The sequence below is a fragment of the Catharus ustulatus genome, chromosome 2 (assembly GCF_009819885.2).
Source record: "Catharus ustulatus isolate bCatUst1 chromosome 2, bCatUst1.pri.v2, whole genome shotgun sequence".
Lineage (NCBI taxonomy): Eukaryota > Metazoa > Chordata > Aves > Passeriformes > Turdidae > Catharus > Catharus ustulatus.
Genome location: NC_046222.1, coordinates 49,442,342 through 49,466,287, shown reverse-complemented (window position 1 = coordinate 49,466,287; position 23,946 = coordinate 49,442,342). Strand labels below are relative to the sequence as shown.

Sequence of the window (23,946 nt, the reverse complement as noted above, 5' to 3'; positions counted from 1 at the left end):
GATTAAAAAGTATACTCAAAAGGAATGCGATGCATGTACCAGGGATATCTCTGGAAAGGAACGTAAAGGAACATAGGAACACAAATTCATTGAAACTCAGAGCTGAATAATACTGTTAGAAGTCTCTAAGTGACCAGCACAAACCCTTATAGATACCAGAGAGGCTATGAGATAAGTCTGTAAGACCTGTTCAAAGTGGCTTTTAACTACTGACACACTGCTTGTCTCATATAAATTAAATTTTCCTCATAATGTTGCCACTAAGGTGCTTCTCTTGCCTTTTAATCAACTTCACTGAGTTCCCTTTCAGAAACACCCCTTTCCCAAAGTCTGAAGAAGATACTACAGACATTGGAACTTCACCAGGCCAGTCCCAAGCTAACACAGATCACCAACCACGGTCCATATGGACCCTCTCCATACAGTGTCAGCATTTCCAGTCTCAATCTGCATTTATTTCTCCTTTGCTTCCCATGCTTAGCACTGTAAAGCAACCACTTTGCCCCCTCACTTGAGTCGTTATTCCAAACTCACTGCTTCCATGGGGTGCTCTTCCTGCAAGAGCAGGGCTGGTGGCAGGCTGTGCCTGCTGCTGCTGACTGCTGGAGAGTTCTGTGGTCACTCCCAGTTATTTGCTACCTCATTTGACCTGCATCCCTTAAGCCCATTTGTTTGCCTCATCCCCTAACTACACCTTGCATTTGAGAGTGTGTCTGTACTGCTCTCCAGAGAAGTAATTACACTGCAAGTGCAGTCACACCAGTCTCGGAGGAGAGGCAGTGGGGCTGATGGCCTTTGCTAGTCCTTTAGGGCATCTGCTCTGCCATGCAGTTTGTCTTGCCCAATTTCTTTTTGTATCTTATCTGAGCTACAGTAAAACTATTGAAATGATATCTACAGTTCCAGTCCAAGTGTAGAAATATTTTTTGGACAATAAACTTTCTGAGCAAGGACTACCAGTTCATACAGGTCTTTGCCAGCAGCCATGACACAGGGCTTTAAGACACTGTCTCACAAAATTTTCCTTGTAGCATATGAACTTTGTTCAGATTGTGCATAAAATGTTGTCCCTGCTGTTAAGTCTGAGGAATAGCAGCAAGCCAAAAAGTTGTCCAGGTTTTGGACAGAAAGAGACCCTGGGAACCAAGCGTCGGTTTGGTCAATGGGCCGTGCAAACTGCACTCGTGAGCAGGGCATGCAGACCCAGGAGAGGCGGGGCGGGGCACCATCGAGGAGACTTTTAAGGTCCTAAACGTGACCATCCCCGCGCGGCCGTTTGTTCCTCCGGCGGGGGGAAGGAAGGAGGGCAGGCAGGCTCCTTCCGCGAGCGGGACCCGGCGGGGGCCACTGGTGCGGGCGGAGCGGGTCGGGTTGGGTCGGACCCCGGCGGGGATAGCCGGGGGTAGCCGGGGGTGCGCGCCCCGCCCCGCCCCGCCGCGCCGCGCCGGGCGCCGCTGCCATAGCGATGCCGGAGCGGGCACCGGCCGGGACGCGCGGCGGCGGCGGGGAGCCCCGGCTCTCCCCAGGTAAGGGCGCTGCTCCGGGGCCGCCTCCCGGGGAAACTGGTGCAGGCTCCACGCTGCGAGCTGTGTTTTTAATCTCATCTCGCTGCGTTTGTTCTCCCGCGTGTCCTCCCCCCGCCGTGCCCCTTCTGCCCGCTCAGGTGCAGTTTCTCTCAGAGCCGCTTTCTATGGGAACTTCCCTGCCGAGAGCAGTGTCTTGTGCTCGTTTATGGTTCCGTGTTTTCTTTCCGCGTGGAAAGTTGCGAGCGGTCCCAGGGCGCGAGGGCTGGCCCGGGGCTGGGTGCCCGGGCTTTTGTCCGGCCCGGTGCCGCGGCGGGGCTCGGCCCGGCTCTGCCCTGCCCCGCTGCCCGGCTGCCTCCGCCGCGGCCCCGTCAATAGCGGGGATTAAAAACTGCGGCGGGGGATGTTCCAGGCGTCTCGCTGAAGCGCAAGCAAATCCTTTTATCCGCGGCGGAGCAGAGGCTCGCAAAACTTTCAGAGTGCGCTCAGGAGGGAGCAGCCTGGAAGCCAGCGGGCACGGACGGGCTCCGCAGCTGCCGCGTTTCACGTGGAGGTGGGGGCTGGATGTGCCCGCGATGGAACCCCCGGCCGGCTCCTGCACCTCCTGCCGCTGCGCCTCCGCCTCGCCCAAACTCCCCGTCCCCGCTGCCCTCCGAGCCCCCGCGGCCCTTGCGATGGCAAAGAGACAAAGAAGGGTCCGGGGCTGCCGCCTTCCCCAAAGCACAGCTGTATCCGTTCTCTCCTTGTTTCGGGGCGAGGGGGAAATCCCCCATAACCCCGCCGACAGTGGCAAGTTTTCGAAGATCCCATTGCCCCTTGCTGGAAGAATCGTGTCTTGAGCTTTGTTTTTAAGGCGGAGCCACTTCAGACTGGGCATCCCAGTGGGTTTTGGGACATTGTTTACCGTGGTGGGGAAGATGCCTGCCTGCCTGGCAAAGACCTCAGGCTGGGGCAGGAGACACATGGGCAGTAGTCCCCCCCCATCTTTCCCAGGCACTGGAGTTTGTGGATCTCCAAACGGTCTGCTGGATCTCTCAGGCGCAACCGAGGAGGAGATCCCTTATAGCATGTCCCAAACACTCCAGTCACTTTCAAATTTAAGTTTTCATCTTGCTGTCACCACAGCAAAGGGTGGCTTCTGGGTGTACTGCTTTTAGTTCTTGTTTTCTTTCTTTGTAGCAAAAAGACTTTGCTGTGCACTTGATGTAATTTTTTTGGATTCTTTGTGCCAGGGGACAGACAAGTCAGTCAAGTGTCCCACAGCCTTCCAACAGAAGCAAGTCAAGGAAAAATTATGCCATTTTCCTCTTCCTTGACTCCTACTTGAAAATTGGGTGTCATTTGGTGAACATGTTTTAGATAAAAACCTCCCATGTGTGTTGGGGCTTAGTGCTGAGCACCTGAGAAGGAAGACTGGATTGCTGTTACTGGGAATTTCTTTCTGTTGCGTATGAGGATTGTATTTACTATTGTAAGGTAGCTGTGCTAGTCATACTGAATTTATTAGCTAATTAGCATTAGAGAAACAAGTGCATATTGAAATTATTCTGGTTTCTTAAATTGCTAACGAATGCAATTACACTCTGAGGGAGTTACAAATGCCTTCTCTGCACCCCTGCCACACACCTTTGTTCACCACAGAACTCCTTCGTTTTGTGTGTGTCTTTATTTCCTACAACCTAGCTGAAACTTCTTTTAGTTGGGAACTTTGTAAGAAAATTTTTTTTAATGGTGGCTTTTGTTTTCCTGATGCAGGCAGCACCGCCTGAGGAGCTCAGCTCACCCAGTCAATGTGAAGGCAAGGCAAACCAAGGTGCAGCAGATGAAGGGGAGGCAGCAAGGTCAGCTGGTGGAGACAGCAGTGTTGCTTTGAGCTACCCCAGCCTCCGCCTCCATGCCTACAGCGTCGAGAGCATGACAACATTTCCGAATGGCTGTGGAAATGGCACCACCGTTACTTGTATAGTTATGGATAATAAAGACCCCCAAAACCAGACTACCTGTGCCACTCATAATGGGGAACACAGCACCAGCAACAGTCTTGAGGAGGAAGTTCAAGAGGATAAGCTCAGCCCTTCCAAAATCATGCGCTTTTTCACCACCCCTCGGAAACGGGCAAATTCCAGCTCTGACAGGCCTCGTTCTCTGGTTTTGATGGGCAACTCATCTACGTGGAATGCCTTTTCTTCCATCAGAAAGATGGGATCCTTCAAGAAGTTGAAATCTTCAGTTCAACAAGGAATTCAAACAAGCGAATGCTCAGACATCTTAAATGAGAACAGCATAGGCAAACATGGTTCAAACGGAGCAGTGGTGCGAGTTCAGACTAACAGGTATTCCTATTCAGGGTCTCTACATGATTTCCAGAGTGCAATGGATGGTTTGGCTTCTGACTGCTCTGATGTGGAGGAGAGTGATGAGTCCTTCCTGAGGAACACTCACCGCTCACGCAGCATCAGGCGAGCTTACGGTGCTGGCCGCATAAACTTGCTAGACACAGATAAAGTTCAGAGTCGCCACAACTGTGTTAGGCCAGCATCACCTGTCATTCCAGAGCCAAAGATCTGTGAGATTTTGGTGAAGGACTCTGAAAACAACAGGATCATTTATTGGAGAAGCAGAAGTTCAGATAATTTAAACTTTCTGAAAAAAAGCTCATTCAAGCGGAAGTCCACCTCAAACCTTGCTGATCTGAAGGTTGCAAATGAAAAACAGGTGCCAGCAAGGACTGTGAGTGTTGCTTCTGCCGACTCCGACAAAAGCGGTGGAAACCCTGAGAGGAGATCCAAGCGATGGAAGAGCCCTATCAGAGCAAAGGATTTTGACCGAGTTTTGAAACTTGTCAGTAACGTTACAGATGTTGCAAGGAAGAAGGACGGCCCCAAGAGCACAGCTCCTTCTCCCAGTGAGCTGTCCCAGAGAACAAGGTCAAACAGGCTGCATGATGACTACTCCCGCAGGGTTTCCAGCAGCACAGATCACGATAGGAAGAGATGCACCTCCTCGATATCCAGTCCAGACTCTTCCTTGCCAGGAACACCTTGCCTGCAAAGCCCTGTGATTGCTCAGGATAAAGAGGCTGAAATGAATGTAGCTGTCACTGAAGATAAAAGCGTCAGGACATCATCAGGTATCCCTGATTCTGATAGCTTTTCACCTACTCTGAATGACATTAGTCCATTTTCCAATGAAGTCTTCTATTCAGACTCGGATGAGCCAAAAGCTACCCAGCAGTGTGTGGATGAAGCCGAAAACCTTCATGTTCCAGTCAGGCCAACTACTCCAAAGCCTCAAAGTCCAACTGCAGGGAAGGTCAAGTGCAGTATGAATTTCCAGTGTCCAAACCATCACAGCACGTTGTCACTGAGCTCATCAGAGAGTGAGGAGAGAGTTGAGGTACCAGGGCTGAAGCTGGGCAGGAATCCTGTTTGCTTCCAGGACTCTGTGCAAACTGTCTACTATGATGATGGAAATGAAGACAGTGGCATAAGCAGCCACTCTCAGCTAAGCCTCAATTTAGCCTCTGGTACTGAAGAAAAAAAGGAAGAGGTAAGAAAGAAAGCAAAATCCTTCAGAAGCAATGTATATTTCCTATTGGGTTTTGTCTTTATTGATGCAAAACAATGCAAACAATGCAAAGTAATAGCTGCTGCAGCTTGTTATTGCTAAAATATGCTGACAGCAATTATTTCCTTTAAATATTCTCTTTGGATGCTAATATACAATTATTTTTTCTTTGCACATTAATATCAAAGGAAGTTTTGGCAGCAAAACTATTCATGTATGTTTTCAAGGGCAACTCATTTCACCCTGAAGATACACCACTTTGTCACGTTGCCGTGTCAGATTTTACCAGCGTGAGCAGGGTCTGGCTGTGTTTCCTGCACAACTGAAAGGACTTTTTTTAAAGAGTCAGTGTATTCTGAAGTAGTGTTGACTTACTGTAAAACCCTTTGCCTGTGGTAACTTTGCAGAACATGGTAATATTTGTAGAGCAGTGTGGTGTGAAAGACACAGTACAGAAGTTTAAGCATTCAGTTGAATCCAATGTTTTCCTTGTACAATGATGACCATGCTGAGGGTTGCTTATTCTTTTGCTTGCCAACTGCAGACAGCAGTACTTTAGATGCTGGGCTGAGAGTGTTGCTGCTGTTGTTTTGGTGAAGACATTGTTGTTTGCACTGCACCTAGTGAGTGACTTTATACTCTCAGTGAATGGGTAGATAGATGTATTGCAGCACCTCTGAAGTAAATTCACATATGGTGTGAGTTGACACCAGAGAAGTTGCAATGATTTGGCAGCCTTGGTGAAGAGCTGTCAGACATACCCTGCACCTGTCTAAAGCAGTGAGGCTTATCTCAGCCCCAGCTCACTGGGGCAAAAATCCATCTGGATCTGTATAAATATGCAGGTCATTCACAAAATAAAACTGACATATCTTTTAAGCCGCCTCAGTTTGACTAAAGTATCTTAGACCTTGGTATGAGATAGGCAAGGCAATGTTTCAGCTGCACAAGCTTCAGCCTCTAATGCTGTGAAGTTTTAAAATGTCTATGAAGCTGTCCTACTTTTAAAAGCTTGGCACAGTTTTTGCAAAGTAACTGTAAATGGTTGCAGAGCTTATCAGTATTGTCCTTCTGCTGGAGAAAAGCAATTTTGTTTACTGCTCTGTGTGCAGCAATGGTAAGAGAGAAAAACTAAACTCATTGTGTATAAATGTCTGGGCTTGGAGGTTATTCCCCTTCTGGAGCTCTATAACTGCTCCAACCATCTATATTTTCCAAAACTCACATGCAAGGAGAAGCTTTCATACTGCCAGAAGAGGTGAGAGTTGTAGTGTGGATGGATGCCAGTTGTATTTCTCAGGAATAGAATGAGAGGTGGAATTAATGCTACTCATCTACCATCTAGTGGTGAGCTGCCATCATGACCCTGAAGAAATTAATCTGGTCCTTCCCCTTGGCTCCCAACAAACCAGTACAGTTTTTATATGAATGTGTGTACATTGGGTGGATGAAAGCTACTGCAGTTTTTAGTTTTAACACCACATTCTGTTATTATCTAACATGTAATTTAAGCTTTCTCTTTATATTATAACATATTTCAGGGTAATTGTGAGTGTCTTTTAGTGCTTGCTTCTGTTGTCTAAAATACAGAGTGTGCACTGGTGGCAGCTCTGGGTTTGTGTAGTGGGCAGGCAGGCAATATGGGATGGATCCTGGCAGAAGATGGAGGAAGTGGTGACCAGGGAACAAGACCCTTGGCTGTAAGCCCTCACTCTGCTGTGCCACTGCCTGGAGCCCCTGTGCTTCGTGAAAACAGCTGTGGCCACTCACATGGTGTTGCTGCATCCAGACAGACCTCTCTTCTGATGGAAGAAAACAAAGTTTTTGGAGATGGTAGCTGTGGGTTGGAAGCAGGAGCTGTGCAGGACAAGGTCTGCTTTTATCTTACTATGCAAGGGATATAAAGTCTGTTTCTCTTTTCCCTGCCTGCTTCTCATCTCATACATAGCCCTAAAGCTGTGGCACTCAGTGACTGCAAAACAGGTAGAGTGGTATGGTTTCTTCCTACCGTTTCTTTGAAGGATTTAATTTCCTGCTTTACAGCATGCTTCCCTCAGCATGGAGCTAGCTTGGCACCAAAGATACTTATGCCAGGTTATTTTTTAATTGGAGTTTATTCAGCCTGTAGGCACTTTTATAAATGCCACATACTCACACAATGAGGTCACTGGGGTTTGAACTTTTGACTACAATTCATTTTTACCTTACACCTTCTGCGTTACAGAACTGTACCTGCCCAGCAAGTTGTTCTGTGATGGCTGGGTGCTTAGTTCGCTCTCAATAATCATTTGAGATGTAGTGTGGAGCCATGGACATAACACATTTTCAAAATTTTGTCTGAACCTTAAATATACTGTCTTGATGGACAAGTCTGCATTGTTTCCACGTTTCATGGGTCTGCCTTTCTGTACAGATTAGAAGTATAAGCTAGTATGTATTCCAGTACAGCCACTAAAACCTGAAGACATGTTTCAGTACAAAGCCTAGAAGGTTCTAACCAACCAGGCTCTCTTTTCAGGACTGACTGTTGTAGCTGGAAGCAAGTGTAGTTTATTCCCTTACTCACTCATCTAATCATCAGAAATGAAGTCTCTGGAATTTGGATCATCTCTATATATTTTCCCCAATATGCAAATTAAATATTTCTACCTTGTGGGGAAACACACTGTAAAGCTGATTTTGCAGTATTTATGCAAGGATATCTAATTGTTCATCAGAATTGATGTTTTGGGTTTGTTGTTTTTTTATTATGTGATTGAGTCTTGAGATCCTGTCACTTTTGTTACTTTGTTGATTTCACCAAAATGCAAGATTTGGACTGGAGCAGGGGAGATTTCTTGGGTTTTGGTGCTTACAGAGGTTGCTTCCCTGGGAAGAGTTAATGAAGTGCATCCTGGATCCGTGCCTCAGCACTTCTGAAACTACAGAGGTGTGAGTCACCAAAGCTCACCTGTGACATCCCATGCTTTGCCACTGTGTGCTTCATGCTACTGTCATTTATATTCAGTATGTTGCTTTTAAATAGCATGAAGAGATGATTAAGTACAAGCTTGTACTTGCTTGGAGTGTTTCACATAGTCTTTGCTTTCATGAAGGAAGAGCCTCATGTCAATGCAATAAAAAAAACCTAGTTTGTTTTGGACTGGCATGTGTCAGCCACTAAGGCTGCCTAAACAAAACACTCTTCTGAATTTGTTACAAAAAAGTAAAAATCAAGTTACTTGGCATTTCACTTACTCTTTCACAAACTCTAAGGTCATCTGGTATTTAGGTTGCCTTGCTGGCATCTGGCTTCACAGTACACCAGACTTTTTATTACTTGAGTACCTTATCTGCATGACCATAAGTGAATGATAAATTACAGTGAAGAGGTAACTCTGCTATAATTATGGTTGAGTCACAGTTTATTTGCAGACAATATTTTAAATGTTCTAAGACCTGTCTGTCAACTCATTTATGTTCATGCCATACAAAAGTCGCTGGTCCCAGCTAGTCCACATCATAAAGTCGCTAGTGCTCAGATTGGCAGAGTTGAGCTGGTTTGTCCTGGACAGATCTCTGGGCTCTGACTATTGAGCACACAGGGCTTAACTTGGAGGACAGGTTATAAAGATGAAGAGGAAGAAGAGCTTTATGGGTGGTATACAGAGGACTCAGATATGTCCTCATTGTTTATCCTTACCATTTCTAGCTTCTAAAAGTGTCCTCACAGTGAAGGACCAAAGGGTGGTAGCTGGATGTGGTCATGTTCAGTGCCCACAAGGAGCAAGCTGCAGGCAGGATCTGAGGGTGCTCATCTGTAGTACCTGCTTCAAGTTCCAGAGTGCTGTGGGGCTGGGCATGAGCACACCTGCTGGGAGCTAGCTGCTTTCAGCTCTCTGAACTCTTCCCTTTGGATTTACTCACCCCTGGTTCATCCACATGCAATTTGGAGTGTAGCTTAATCAACCTAACGTGTATAACTGTAAATGTGATAAACTGTGAAGGATAATTAGGTGAAGTAGAGGGGGGAATTTCTTAAACTGGTTTTACTCCTAAGGGGCTTGTAATTTGGAGTGAGGGCTCATCACTCTGGAGGCTCTCTGGTCTTGCTGACCACAGAGCAGCAAAACCCCATCACAGGCTCTCAATAGCATCTTATAGAAAACTGAGGTTTCAGTTAGACCAAGCAACCCTGGATTTGCACTAAACTCTGAGCTGCTCTGCACAAGTCAAGATGCATTCACACAATGTCCCCACAGTCACTCAGTGAGTGACTTCCAGGTGCATTTGCCCAGAGCTAAACTAGAAACCGCTTGCACATTGCTACAAACCTAAATTGCAGAATCCATTGCTGCAATAATGCATCAGGGAGTCCTCAAATGACAGGAATATCTTCCTGTCCCAGCAAGACCCCTTTCACCTCTCAGCAGCAGAGATATCATCGATTTGGTGCAGCCCGTAATCATTTGTTGCTGTATCTGCTATTTGGGGGAAGAAAAACAAGTAATCTGAATTCTGGATCGGGTTGAATTTTAGACCAAGTAACTCTGCACTTCTTAATAAAATTGGCCATTATTGAAAATGGTAGGATAATATAGGAGTTACTGCTTTGGATTGTGACAGGGAGAGCTCAGATGGACTTCACTGCAGTTAGCCTGGGTTAAGCTGCACCCTTTCTTTATTGCATTTGTGCACCTCTGCCTTTCCAGAGCATCTCATGTTTGACTCTGCTGTAACTGTCCAGTGGCACCAAGTTATACCCAGGTGTTGCTCACCCTGGGATCAGGAGTAATAAATAGTACCCCAGAAAGTGGAACAGCACCTCTGGCCATGTGATTTGGTTTCTTACAGCAAGTGCAGTGTTGAGTTGTTGGCACTGATAATCCGTCTCAATGCTAGGTGGTTGAGATTTCCAAAGTGAACAGAAACAGCTGCAGAGTTCCCCCTGAGCCACCTGCATTTTCCCTTTCTGGCACCTGGAGGCTGCTGTGTTGCTTGTGGTGCCAGGATATTGTGGCAGGCTGGGAGACCAGCCAAGTGCTGGGGGAAGCAGCCTTTCTCCCACCCCATGCTCTAGGAAGTGCTAGTTGGCAGAGGTAGAGTTGCCCAAGGCAACTCCACTCCTTACAGGCTGGGGTTTGTGGCTGCTGCTGGGACTTGCTGAGGGCAGAGTTTGGGCAGGGACGATTAGGCTTTGCTCTGGAAGGGTGGAGAGAGTGAGGAAGCAAAGGACCTCATTTTGGAGAGACTCTGAAGAGAGGCAGAGGCTTATAGCTTTTTATGTTTTGCTTTGTTAGCATAAAGTTCCACTTCCAGCTTGTGGTTATCATCTGGCTTTTGAGATTTTCCTGTGGATATTACGAAAAGAGCCTGAAAGAAGAAAAAAGTTTCTCATTTTGCCAAATAAAGGGAAATTACTATTTTATTTTTTTTAGACTTGTTACTTGTTCTGGGGTGTTCTGAGTCAATTCAGAAAATACTTGGGGATTTATTTAGGATTTATTAATATCTATACATCTAAAAGAAGCAGACAATATTAATACCCCTTTACTATATACTACATACTTGCTGTTCCAATTCAGATATTGAAGGAAAGAAGGGACAGTATGGGAGCGTCATTCAGCCATCCCCAGGTATGAAGTCACCAGAAAACTAGAGGAAACAGGTTTCTGGTTTTAGCACATCTGCATTTTTATATGGATGATAAGATTATTTCTGCAAAGGAAGTACATTTCCCTGCAAACTCCTCCCCTCTGCCATTCGAAAATATGTTAGCTGGTTTGGTTTTGGAAATGAACTAGAGGAGAGGAGGAAGGAAATCCTCGAGGCTGAAGATCAGATTTGAAAATCACGAGATCTGCTTGTCATTTCCAGTCCTGCCCTATGCTTCTGCATGACTTAACTGCTTTGTATCTGGTCTTTATCTGTGAAACAAGGATATTACCAAGGTGAACTCTCTAATCTTGGTGAGGCATATTGCTGAGAGGGAAAGCTTTATGCTTTATTGTTGATTGTGATAAGCAGACTTTCGAGGATCAGGTTAAATGAAGCAAACCTGCATTAACAGGCATTAGAAAATAGGTGGCTGAATTTTCTTTATATCTATATAGCCTGATCTCCTAATGTGGTTTTATAGGTGTATTTGTTAGTTATAACACCACAGTTGCTTTAGTGTCCACAGATCCCAAGAGGAGAATTATATAAATGTTTTTTCCTGATTTCTAAAACTTCTAAAGTGATTGTTTTACCACAGCAATTCGTGTTGCTAATGGGGGTTGCTTTTGCTGTGCCACAGGGCACAGTAATATCATTTTTCTTGCATCTGTTCCGTGAGCTTATACTGGTGTAGTGCAGTGGTATTCCTTAAGGGAGTGCCCCTCAGAAGCAGTACTTGGCAATTTTTCAAACTGTGGCTCCGCACAATTTTTTTGGGGGAAGGGAAAAATAAAAGGCAAGTTATTCTCCAAGCAGCTAAAACTTATTTTAAATGTTGGTCATGATTGTAATCCTTTGGTTGATTCTGGTTTGCTTGTCTGTGTAGGTGTAATTTAAGCAGGTTTGTTTTGCAGTTGTTTCATGGACTGTATTTCGGTGTCTTGCAGACCACTAGTCAAATTGCTCTTGGTATTCTAGGGGTAGATAATCAATGAATTTATGTGGGATCTTCTCAAAGGCCAATTAAAAAGAAAAGATGTTAGTGGCAGAGAAGGTAGAGACATGTAAAGAAAAAGAATATAGTGCAATTTGCATTTAATTAGAAAGCAATAGATGGAAATTTTCTTGAATTGGACTGGTTTAATAATTCTGGTTTGTTTGTGATTGAAGATGCTATTACTGAAAACATGCTTTTTTCTACAGTAAAAACAGTCATTTCCATGGTAGCTATTGCTGTGTTATTACTGTTGGAAATTGTCACTGTTGGATCAATAGGGGATAACTGGGCTCTCTTAAGACCTCAGAATCTTTTTATTAAAATCTAGTAAGAAAGCAATAAATAAATTTTCTGTGGTATGCTTCATTTATCCAGAGTTTCATAATCCCTGTGTCTGTCGCAATAGTTTGCAAAAAAAAACCAAGTATTGGTCATGCCCATGGAACATAAAACAAGCTTTTGGCCTCATTTAGTATTGATGGTAAATGAACTTCAACTATTTATCAAGAAGAAGAAGTGCAGTGGTTAACCTTTTATCATGTACCTGGGTGGAGACATGTCCAGACTTTTACTCTGTTAGGTCAAGGTGGTAAAATAATTTGTAGCTACTAGGTCACAAACCCTTGGCCTTTTTTATGTTTTATGGCTTGTATAAACTGAAAAGCCAATTCTAATATTACTACTGAGTTCCTAAGATTTGGTAGTTACCGTCTAATACAGAAATAATAGCAGTTTAATAGCCACCAATTATAATATGTTTTATAGCTGCCATTGCTAATGCAAGAAATTTGTACATTTTTATATAGACCTCTAAATATATGCAGACATGTATCTTGATCAAATGTAAAGATACCTACATGACCTAGCACAAGTATTTTGATAGTTTCAAGCCTTGTCATTTACAGAAGAACATGACTGTTTACCCATCAAAATTTTTCACTGAGAATATGTTGTTCTGAAACTTCTCAGCCTACTCAGGTTTTCCTCTTAACTGATTTTCAGTGAGAATCATCATCTGTTTAATTTATCACACCTTTTAATAAATTGCATTTGGAAATCAATATGCATTTTTGTAAAGACATTATTAGATTTTGACTCTCTGTTTTCTCTGGGTTAGCAAAAGGCAGCAGCAGTTAGCAAAATTACATTTTAGCCAGGCAGTTCCAACATACAGAGATAACAGAAGTGGAGTCAGGATGCTCTTTTCCCCGGAGAAGAGGAAGACTGGGGGTCTTTGTCCAAAAGTCACCTACTTGTGACTTCCTAGCAGATTACCAGGCAGTGAAAACCTTTCCAGAGAGAAGTGTCCCCTTGTACCTTTGTACTTGTCTGTATGTGCATGCTATGAAACAGTATTGCATTTGGAACATAAATATAAAATTTTAAATATCCAAGTAGGTAACAGTGGGGGTTGGAAATGCAGATTAGTGGTCAGAGAGCCTCAGCAATGTACAGAATCATCAAGACGTTTATGAAGCGGGGATTTTAATTACTGAGTTTATTGACTAAACACATTGACCATGGTCAACCCTCAGAAGTGTCCCAACAGCAGGAAGCTGAACCAGCAGGTCCTCTTGGGTCAGTTTGGGCTTTCTCTGCAGCCGAGAATGGGGTCAGGTATAGAGGATGAAAGGTTATGTATGGTTGGTGTAACGGCGCCAGCAAAAGTCCTGTCATGCAATTTCTTTGCCATATCACTGATAAAAGTTGCATCCACATAAGCAACACTTTATCAGTACTGTACAAATCAAATCTTGTGCTCCTTGGGCAGCACTTCATCTGAAATCCGTTCCGCGTGCTGAATTTATCAAAGGTACACGGTGATCTGAGTAATAGCTGGAGAATTGGGCTCTAAAGACTAAGCTAAGATTTCAGTGATTAAACACTCGATGATGATATTGCTCACCTTGGTTATTAATGGGTACAGAGAATGCCAATAGCAGTCATGTGCCATTAAAAGGAACAGGGCTGGATCAGAGCCGAGCTGAGTGAGATCATGATCAAGTCCTTGAAGTTGCTGTGCCTGGATTGGGTAATCAGTCTGGGCCCAGACACGGGAGGGGTTTGGTCTGGCTGAGCACAGACTCTGTGGTGTAGTTGTTTACCTGGGAGAGTTCCGCTGCAGCCTCTTGGGTGTGGTCAGAGGGTCCTGGGGAACACAGCATTAACAGCACACCTGAACTTGGCACCTGGAGTTGAGCCCAGCTAAAAATAGCTGTCTAGTGAAGCGAACTGTCAAAGACAGCTGCACACAGCTGGAAAACACCTCGTGGTGAAACTGCACATTTCTGGAGCAGGAGATGGGGATGACAGCACTGGGGAACATGGTTGTAGCTCCATCCAAACCTACCTGCAATCCAGATTAACCCCAAGCTCCTGCCTGTAGTGCTGCCTGGCTGGTCACTCAGTAGGCTTGGCTCATGCTCTTGTTTAGGGGCTCAACTTGATTCTTGGAATAAAAAAGACCCAACATTGCTGGAGATGTCCTGACAGGCTTCCCTTTGTCCCCAGGGGATGCTTCTAGATGGCCCAGGCCTCCCATAGGTCCTTGTGTCATACATGCCTGATACATGGCACGTGGAGATATCTTCGATTCCTTTGGACATTTGAAATCGCTCTGGGTGCTTATCTTCAGGCAATAAAATTTTATTCTAGATTTCTCCTGGCTATGATGACAGTTTTATTATCTAGATAATGTACAGGCAGCTCCTATGCAGAATTGAAATTTAAATGCGGAAATCTGCAGCTAAGAGTGATGTAATGGAAGAGAACAATAGCAAAAAAGTGTAACCTGGATTGAGGTAAATGTTCATTTTAAATGGTTGTATTTGGAGGTACACTGCTGTCAGGAATAAGAAAAGCAGTTGAAATACAATGGCTTAACTAATTTGCTGTTGTAGGAATTTAGTTATCCTGGTAAAATTAATTCATTTGCATCAGCACAAACAAGCAGAGCTGTTTACATTTGCAGTCTCAGAAGAAACCTGAGGTTACAACCTAAAAGGCAAGATTAATAATCTTGTTTGCTAGTATTGGTGATCCTGTGCTATACTAGCAAGAATTTCAGAAAATCCAATGTGAACTAATCTTAGACCTTAACCTCTCAGAAGTATCAAAATGGCTTTCAATTTTTGACCAGCACTTACAGTGCATGAACCAGTGTATGAGATTTTGATTTTCATCCTACGTGAAGTGCCATGTATATCTCTACACATCTGTAGATGTTCCCAGTACTAATTATATAGCTAAATATGCTTTCACTTACAAAAGGTTCATTAGGAGAAGGTAATTTGAGGTCAGCAGCGGTGCACCAGTATAAAGCCAGTCACAGGTGTAATACAATGGTTTCCTCAGAATTTTTTCCTTGATGTCAAGAATCACACTTAAGTACTGCACACTTAAGTGACTGCAGTACTGGAGCCTATGAGTTGTGTACTGGATATTTTTATTCCTGCTGTAAGTGGTCACTTGATCAGGTCCTGCTTGAGCAGGCCCCTTAGAGGAATGTGAGATTATCAGTCTGGTTTCCTCTGTTTTTTGTAGTGACAGGATTATGTTTTCTCTTTTAGTAGTATTCAGTGCAGTTTACAGGTCTAAGACTAAAACCCCACATCCTTCAGCATTGTTTGTTGTACAGAAGATTAATCTGACTGTCGCTTGGATCGCTACTGTAGGTGGAGTTCTGCAGAACGAAAGCAGTCCTCTGCAAATGTTATTGCTCAAGATAAGGGTGTAAGCAGCAGATTATGAGATGACGTGTGACGTGTCCTTCCCTCAGTCTAAAAGTACAGGATCATGGTATGAACTTTGCCTGACTGGTTATGCAGAGACTGCGCTCACATTTGTAGCTCTTAGGGACAAGACTTTGCGAAACAAAAACATAAAATGACTCTCATGAGCTCCTTTCTCAGTCACTGCATATGTGGAGACACTTTACCTGTGTCTGATTCTGAGGTAAGAACCTTATTTAACTTGTGACTTTGCTGCTCAGACTTGGAGGGGCTGTGCTTAAGGGACAGCTTTGCTGAAGCTGTGTTAATGCACCAGCTGGGCAGTGACTCTCTACTTATTTAAATGCACTGTTAAAGATCCTGAACACAAATCTGTAGAGATCCTGAAGTTCTTGCTTGAGTGACAGATGTCATGCCATAGAAACCATTTTTTTTTCAAGTATTCTATTTAGAATAAATTTAATGCTGTAAGTGAAATAAATAATTGAATGTAGAGAAATGTATGATTTTTTTTTCATAATTGCAGTAATCATGTTAAAATATTGACTGTTTAGTAACTCTCCTTATCGAATGAAGCATTTTCATACCATGGAATTAATCTTAAGCTGTCTTTCAAACAAAAAGCAACATCTGCCCACTGTATCATGTGGCTTAAAAAAGACTCATTGGATTTGTAGTGGCCTTGCTGAAAATGGCAGGTGGACAAAAGGTGACAGAAGAGAAATCCTCTGTCACAGATATCATGGTAAAAGGCTGCTTCTGCACTGCATGTTTGCTTTGGTTATGCAATATCTGGAATGCCTTCATGTGGTCTGGAACAGATGAACAAAATACAGTTAGAGAGAGACAAAATGATGCTTTTCTTTTTTTGGAATACTTACAAGCTTTCACTCTTTCTTTTCTATTTTTATAAAGGAGCTGGGAAAAGCCACAAAACACCAAGAAATCAGAAATTTGAGGGGAAGTGAACATAAATTTTTGTGTACAGATTTTTTTTTTCTGAAAAATTGCAAGAGTTTTGCTAGAAAAAATTGCAACAGTATTACTTCAAATGCATTGACATGCTTAAAAATGTTCCCTCTGCCAAGTATTTCAGCTGAGGTTATTTTACTTCCAAACCTGTAATACCACTGTAGTTGTGATATTTGAAGATATTAACCTCTGTGAGCCAGATGTGCTGTTAAATAGGAACAACATGCTCATTTTCCAAGCTTCCTATCTAAACCCATCACTTTTTCCTATGTTTGTGCTATGATATATCTCCGATATAATCTGTATGACTTTAACCCAGCGCATATGGGAAGTGAGCTTCTCCCTTTCAAACTGGACAAGCTTGCTCACCTAATTCACTTCTGGTTGCAGAATCTCTAGATCTGACCAAGTGGGATTGTGGGAGTGAGTGGTAGGAGGGAGTGTGACTGCGCAGTCTGGTGTCAGCTTACAGTTACATGGATCTGCAAGCAGTCAAAGTGCAGCCTTGCTGTTCGTTTTCATCACTGAACAGAGGTGAAACAGAGAAATACCATTAAATAGGTTGGCTTGGAAGGGACCTTAAAGATAATCCAGTTCCAACCCACCAGTCATGGACAGGGACTCGACCACGTTGTCCAGAGCCCCATCCAACTTGGCCTTGAACAATACCAGGGTTGAAACATCCACAGTTTCCCTAGGCAACCTGTTCTGGTGCCTCATCACCCTCATGGTCAAGGATGTCTTCATAATACGTAATCTAAACCCACTTCTTTCAGTTTAAAATTGTTGCCCTTGTCCTGTTGCTACAAGCCTTGGTAAAAGGTTCAAAACCACAGTTCTGTTACTTTTACTGGTGTTACCTGTAATATCCAACTTGTTCATAGAAATAAGTCCTGTGAGCACAGGGCAATCTTTCCAAGATGCTATTCCATGAATTAAGTGTTTGTGATTGGAACTGCTGAGGTAATAGGTGAGTTTTTAGTGTTTGCCAAAGAGGCACTGATTGTTCGCTGTTTACCTTAATTATCACAAGCATCATGATGTCTCTGCTTTGCAAAGTTATCTCTTCCTGAATTGTCAATTGCATTTGTTGTATTTATGGTAACTCCTTCTGTTTTAGACATGTTAAGTTGATCTACCATAAGACAAACTCAAAAATGATTAACTGTCAGAAAATTCTGTGGCTTATTTGACTTGTTCACATTTAAAAAGGTTGTTTCTGATGACCACTGGAAGAAGTCCGTGTCCCAGGATGAAGAAAAGGCAGACTCACAGAAAGTCACACCCAGGAAATGGGGCTCTGGAAGAAGATCCCGGCCCAGACCTCTCTCAGACTATGGCCAAATGTCAGTCCGAAGTTTCTCTATACCAGAAGACTCAGTTGCAGTGGAGTCTCAGAGGATAGACTGCACAGATGGAGAAAATCAGCCAGGACTGGCATCCGTTGGGTCTGTGATCCAAAGCAATACTGTGGGCTACCACAGAGGGAGGAAAAGGAGACCCATCTCTGTAATAGGTGGGGTCAATTTCTATGGAGATGATCAAGTGGAAGAGAGAGAAAATCTGCTGACACAAGTAAGATAAACAGATGTGCTCTGCCAACTGCAAAAGACCTTTTCACTTCCTTGTCTTTGTCTTCAGCCTAGAAAATAGAATGGATCCTTCCTTCTCTTCCTTCCCTTTTGTCAAGCTGACATCGTGTACTTAGAATACTGCTTTCCTGGTCACTAATAACTTTGTCTTCTTGCTAAGAATACAGCATGGAACAAATCTGATACTGACTTTGGGATATTCTTTTCTGTATTGTAAATTAATCTGATTTCTTTCTTGGCATGGTCATTATGTGTCATGTTGGTCTATTTGTGCGTAAGACAGATGTGTGTTTAGTCTCCTTATACAGTGTTGGGTCTGAGGAACAGAGTAGTGCAATCAAACATAATGATAACACATTATTTATTGATAATTTTGAATTATCCAAAAGCAGACCTGTTCAAAAATGTGGCATTAAAAGTAGTATTCAAAATCTTGGTTTTGGCATGGCAAAGATACTTAAAACTAATGATGACATTGCTTGATAAAGTTGGTAATAAATTGAGAAATTAATGAAATTAAGAATTTGAGAAAACTAACAATATGAATACAATGTCTGTCCATGTACTACTAAATTGAAATGAAGATGAAACGAAGGTAGGAAACCTATATGCAAGCAGTGTGTACTCAAGTAGTACCTATATTTGCCATCTCTGTTGGTTAAAGTAAAAGAGTGAGAAATTTAAAACTTCTGGAAGGTAAATTTTTTTCTCTGGAGGTAGTGCTGAGCAAGTACAATGCGTAGGGGAACTTATTGTTGTGTTGGTGGTTGTGGCCCCATCTTGCACTTGGCTGCAGAGCTTTGGGCTCACAGGCTTTTGTAAGGCTGCACTCATCAGGTATTTTCTACTTTCCAGGAAAGCTGGAGGAGTTCTACTTAAAACAATTGTCAAGCTGATCATGCAACAGAAAAAAGAATTAGCATTTGCATTCTCAAAAAATTTGATTCTGGTGGTTATTAATTAAATTTGAGTCCTGTTAGTCTTTTCTCAAGCCACTTCATCTCCTTCTGGGAAGTTTAGTGATGGAAAAGTGCTGAAACAATGGCAGGATTTTCAGTTTCCTGTGAAAAATATTTTGTAACATGAACACTGTTACTGTGTATTGCATACTTTTTCTTTATAAGTCCCTGATGAAAAAATGCATCTTGATATAAAAACCCAACTGAAGGCAGTGAACCTTTTACCCAGGCAAAGGCCTTTGATTCAAATCCTATGCAATTAAGATATTTTAAAATTAATTCTGTCTCTTAACTTGGAAGGAAAAAAAAAGAGGAAAATCACTGTTATAAATTCTAGGCCATCTTACTCGAGAATAACAGATGGATTTCACGGGATAGTAAGTACTGGCAAATTGCTGTACTCTGTAAGGGATTAAACACTCTCCAGGCCCTTCATTTAGTGTTGAAATCAAATTGATCTCTTTTCCAACCTTGTTTGCATCAGTTTAATGGTGAAAGAACATACATCAAGGCAGCTGTTTGAGTTGACTCTTTCCATGCTCCAGTGCTGCCGTGAGAGCTTGGCTGGGGTTGAATTAGCACGCTGCTGAATCACTGTGGTCAAGACCAAATCTATGGATCATTCCTAACAAGGGCATATTATTAAACCAAATTATGGCCTTCCCAGGACTGCCACTGAGTACAAGCACATCCATGTCTGTCCAGGGAAAGGATTTGGACTGAAGCCTTACAAGAAAATTTTAGTTTCCCAGAAATAAATAACCTGTTTTGCTTACTCAGCCAGTTATTTGCATGTAATAGTTGCCATTACTTCTATTACCTATTTGATACAACAAATCAGACGTTTTTTGTTGAAGAATCCTGGTATACTGATAAAGCACTTAGGAAATGAGGTTTAAAGAGGTTGTGGATGAATTGTATTCCGTACACATTGGAGTTTTTGGCAGTTGTAATAAAAAATAAACTTTTAGCTGGAATGTGAAAAATGAATAATTAAGCTAGAAGTATATGCACTAGAAGTAGTTTATGTGGGACTATCAAAGACTGCTCTTCACACTGGTGATTTCTTTTCTTTGAAGCTTTGAAACCCCATGGGAATATTTGAAAAGTACAAAGCTAATTCCTTTGTTGCTGTATTTCGTTTTGGTCTGACAGCTTAGGTGTGAGAAAACATTTTCAAACAATACTGTCATGGGTTTCATAACAGAGTGTCAAGAGATAGTTCATTAAAAAACCATCCCTGATGTTTCAGATTACTTGATAGAGGAACAGTAACAACTGAACAATAAGAGCAGATCTAAAGATGAGTTTATCTGAAGTTCATGTGCTGCCTATTGAATGTTGAATGCTTATGCAAGATCATTCAGCCTGGCTAATGTGGAGTTGTTCAGGGATGACATAAAATCAGAGTCAATTTGCAAATAAAACAGGGGTAGATTTTCCAATCATAATTTAACAAATGAATGATTTATCCAAAGAAAATAGCTTTGAGATAAAGTTGCAATAAACTTAGTATTGCCTCTTTCTTGGGAGACTCTTGGCAACTCAAAACAGAGCATCATTTAGACAATTATTATTGTCCTGTTTATTTACTGATAAGCAATACATTTAATTGATGAAAGCAGAAATCCACCACCTCTGTGGAAAACCTGTTCCAGTGTTTTACCATCTTCATCTTAGAAAGCCTTTTCATTAATCTAAATTGACCTTTCTTCAGTTGAAAGCTATTCCCTCATGTCCTATCACTACATGCTATTTAAAAAGTCCCTCTCCAGCTTTCTTGTAGGCCCCCTTTGGTACTGAAAGGTCATAGTGAGATCTCCCTGGAGCCTTCTCTTCTCCAGGCTGAACAACCCCAGCTCTCTCAACCCAGTCTTCATAGGAGAGGTGTCCCCACCTTCTGATTGTCTTCAAAAAAAAGTGTACAAGATGAAAATTACAGAGCATGTCTGACCACAACAGAAGGCTAGGGAGTTTTTAATGTAACAAAGAACTGTAATGTAATAAAACTTGTTCTGTGATGCTGGTGGACATGGTATGCAGTGTTTAAGCAATGTCGCTTCAACATAGGGGATTTTACTGCCCGTGTAATTACCTGGGCTATCTGGAGAAACCTTACTGCATAGCTGAAATTTGCTCAGTTGGACTTGCCAGTGGCTTTACTAATACTGGATTTTCCTGTTTCCTTGGTAGCCTGTGACACGGCCACCCGTTCCAGCACACAAGGTGCCCCCGTACAAGGCTGTTTCAGCCAGGTTCCGGCCACTCACCTTCTCACAAAGTACCCCCATCGGCCTGGACCGGGTGGGACGGAGGCGGCAGATGAGAACATCTAATGGTAAGATGAGTGTTTTAACTTTGTAGATCAGAAAGCCAGAGCCCAGGCTAAGCAAGAATTATAGTATGGAGGACAAAAGGGTGCAACCAATTCAGTGACAGTCATACCCAGCTAAGTTGTTTCGTTTTGTGAGTTTCTTACCAGTAACTGCTGTTCTCATGTAAAACTTTTTTTTTTTCACATCTACTCTTTGACATTGGTATGGTTTATTGTTCGGAAACACTTACATGCCTGTATTCTCCACTGTCTTGTTCATATACTTGCCTGAAGTCAATAGATTATGAAGGAAACAAGTTCTAATATGCTTGGGTTCGTACCTGAGCCCAAACCACACCACACATGTATTTTTGATTTTCTGTTTGCCATGCATTCGGCTTTACTTAGATAGGCAAACCTTAAATAATTAAATGGCTTGCTGGTGAGTGTAGCCCAACCAGATCTCTGGTACATGAGGGACAGGTTCTTGGTAAATTTGCCTCTTTGGAAGCACTATGCTTTAACAGGCTCACTGATGTGTGCTGTGTAATTTTGCTGTAATTTTTCATTCTTAGCATGCAATGCTATCTGGAGTTAACAGAAGTAGTCTATTAACTAGTCCAATAGTAGTGGGACATTTCTTCACAGGTGGGACCAAAAGAACCTGTGTTAACATTATTTGTGTTCCTTCAGACACTGGCAAGAGTTGGAAATAAAAGCAAAATTCTCACTTTGTATCTTTCACTGTTAATAGTGAACAAAGCACTGTTGAGAACCTTCACCCTGAACCTTCTGTATCAAGGCTTCCCATGATTGAAGTAGGAAACATAGGAAATAGCATTTTCAATGTTTATTAAAATTATGTGTATGTTTACAAGTTGGTACTTAGCTTCTATGGTTCTTACCTAAGTTTTAGCTGCATTGATATCCAAATTCTGCCAAAAATGCTTTAACTACAAATTAGTTTATGTAAGAACATGTTAAAACTGAATTCTCCTGTTTTGAATAGAACATGACAGGTTTTTTTCAGGAGGTGCACTTCAAGAAGCAGACTTGAGAATTTCCAGCTATGGCAATAAGAGAGACTTCACCACTGAGATGAGCTCTCTTGGTTGGAGCATGGTGTTGATAATGCCTAGGTTGTGGATTTGATCCCCGTATGGGCCATTCACTTAAGGGTTGGACTTGATGATCTTAGTGGGTCCCTCCGACTCAGAAGGAAGTGATTCTGAGATACATTATTGTGCTGGTTTAGACAGCAGGCTTAGGGAACTAAACTCCAAATAAGCCACTCTCTTCCCCACTGCCCCTTCCAGTAATGGAGGGACAATAAGGAGAAATTATAACAATTTACTAAAAATGACAACAGCAATAGCAAAAAATATGCAAAAAGAAGGTGTCCTATCTACAAAAAAGGGCATTTACCACTGTGGAAAAAAACTACAGCATTTCCTGAAGACAGTGCCTACTGTGGTCTCCACACAAAGGTAGCATAATTACTGTTCTGCATCTGGGCCATGTGGCATTTGGGACACAAAGGCAGTATGTCAAGGAGAGCTTCCACTGCTTAATGTTCACCCTCACTCCAGCTGGAAAACAATAAAGGAGTAGGGCAAGCAAACCCCTTGGAACCTTGATCGTTGAGTTGTGACACTGCTGCCTCAGACCACTCCGCTTTGCTGGTTCAATTCTGCACAGCTGCCCGTGGCACTGATGCTGCTCCACCCAGCTTGGCTCAGTCCCATACAGCTGTCTCCAACACCAATGCTGCTCCAGTTGGGGTCTTCTGGAGCTTGGGCTCTGTGTAGCTGGGCTGGGCTTGGCTCTGTGCTGCTGCCTGTCTTGCTTTTTGTTCCCTTGGAGTGGCATCTAAGACTTGTTGTTGCTGTCCTTCAGCAACGTGTCTTAAAACTGCAACCTGAGGGAATGGGAAAGGGGCTGACAGTGACGGAGAGGGGCTGGGTCCATTTGGCTGATCCCAATATCTTCTCCCTGGAGAGATCCAACAAGATGGCAAACTTCAATTTCCAGTGTCTGGCTGCTCCTACTGAAACCACACCCCCAGTGATGATGTGGGTGGTATGGAATAAAAAGCGCTAAAAGCTTCACCACCTCTTCTCTCTAACCAAGGCAATTATATATACTCCATTTGTATTTTTATTTTAATTTATATTGTAGTAAAATGTTGGGAACTACTTTAAAATCTGTGTCTGGAGTGTCTTCTGCCATATGCTTCTTAGTACACTTAATGATCCTGATTAGGCACTGAGGTAAATTAGACCTTGAATGCTGTGGCTCTTGCTGAGATTATGTGGTGTCTCAGTCCCTGATTCCAGAAGGACCACTCACAGAATAACAGGTCTGCCATAACACAGTTTGTGGAAAAAAATGTTTATTTTATTGTGACAGACTAAGAATGATTTTTTCTGTTTTTAGTTATCCTTTCCAATTCACGTTTGGAAACCACATGAAATAGTATTAGTTACCTAGACGACTGCCTGAGAGCAATATCTCTCCACGTATTTAGGTTTCGCATAACTGGTCTCCTAAACATAAGTATCAGTATGACAAGTACACAAACCAAGATTTCTGCCACTTTTCAGGACAATGAAACCAAAGCAACCTTGATTATGTTGGATGTGACTTTTATGAGA

At 42.7% G+C, this 23,946-nt stretch overlaps 1 protein-coding gene across 5 annotated transcripts in view; it reads left to right on the top strand.

Moving 5' to 3' along the window:
* The window catches only part of SPATA13 (spermatogenesis associated 13), a 74,399-nt gene that overhangs the window by 26,887 nt on the left and 23,566 nt on the right, over positions 1-23,946 (top strand). For 2 of the 5 annotated variants that reach the window (XM_033052678.2, XM_033052677.2), the window contains exons 2-4: positions 3,279-5,072; positions 17,640-18,002; positions 21,172-21,316. In XM_033052678.2, the coding sequence (XP_032908569.1) occupies positions 3,438-5,072; positions 17,640-18,002; positions 21,172-21,316 (2,143 nt within the window). In that variant the 5' untranslated portion in view covers positions 3,279-3,437. Of the gene's footprint in view, positions 1-1,478; positions 1,527-3,278; positions 5,073-17,639; positions 18,003-21,171; positions 21,317-23,946 lie in introns of those variants that run through there. The other 3 variants (XM_033052682.1, XM_033052681.1, XM_033052680.2) reach the window with 3 other exon arrangements.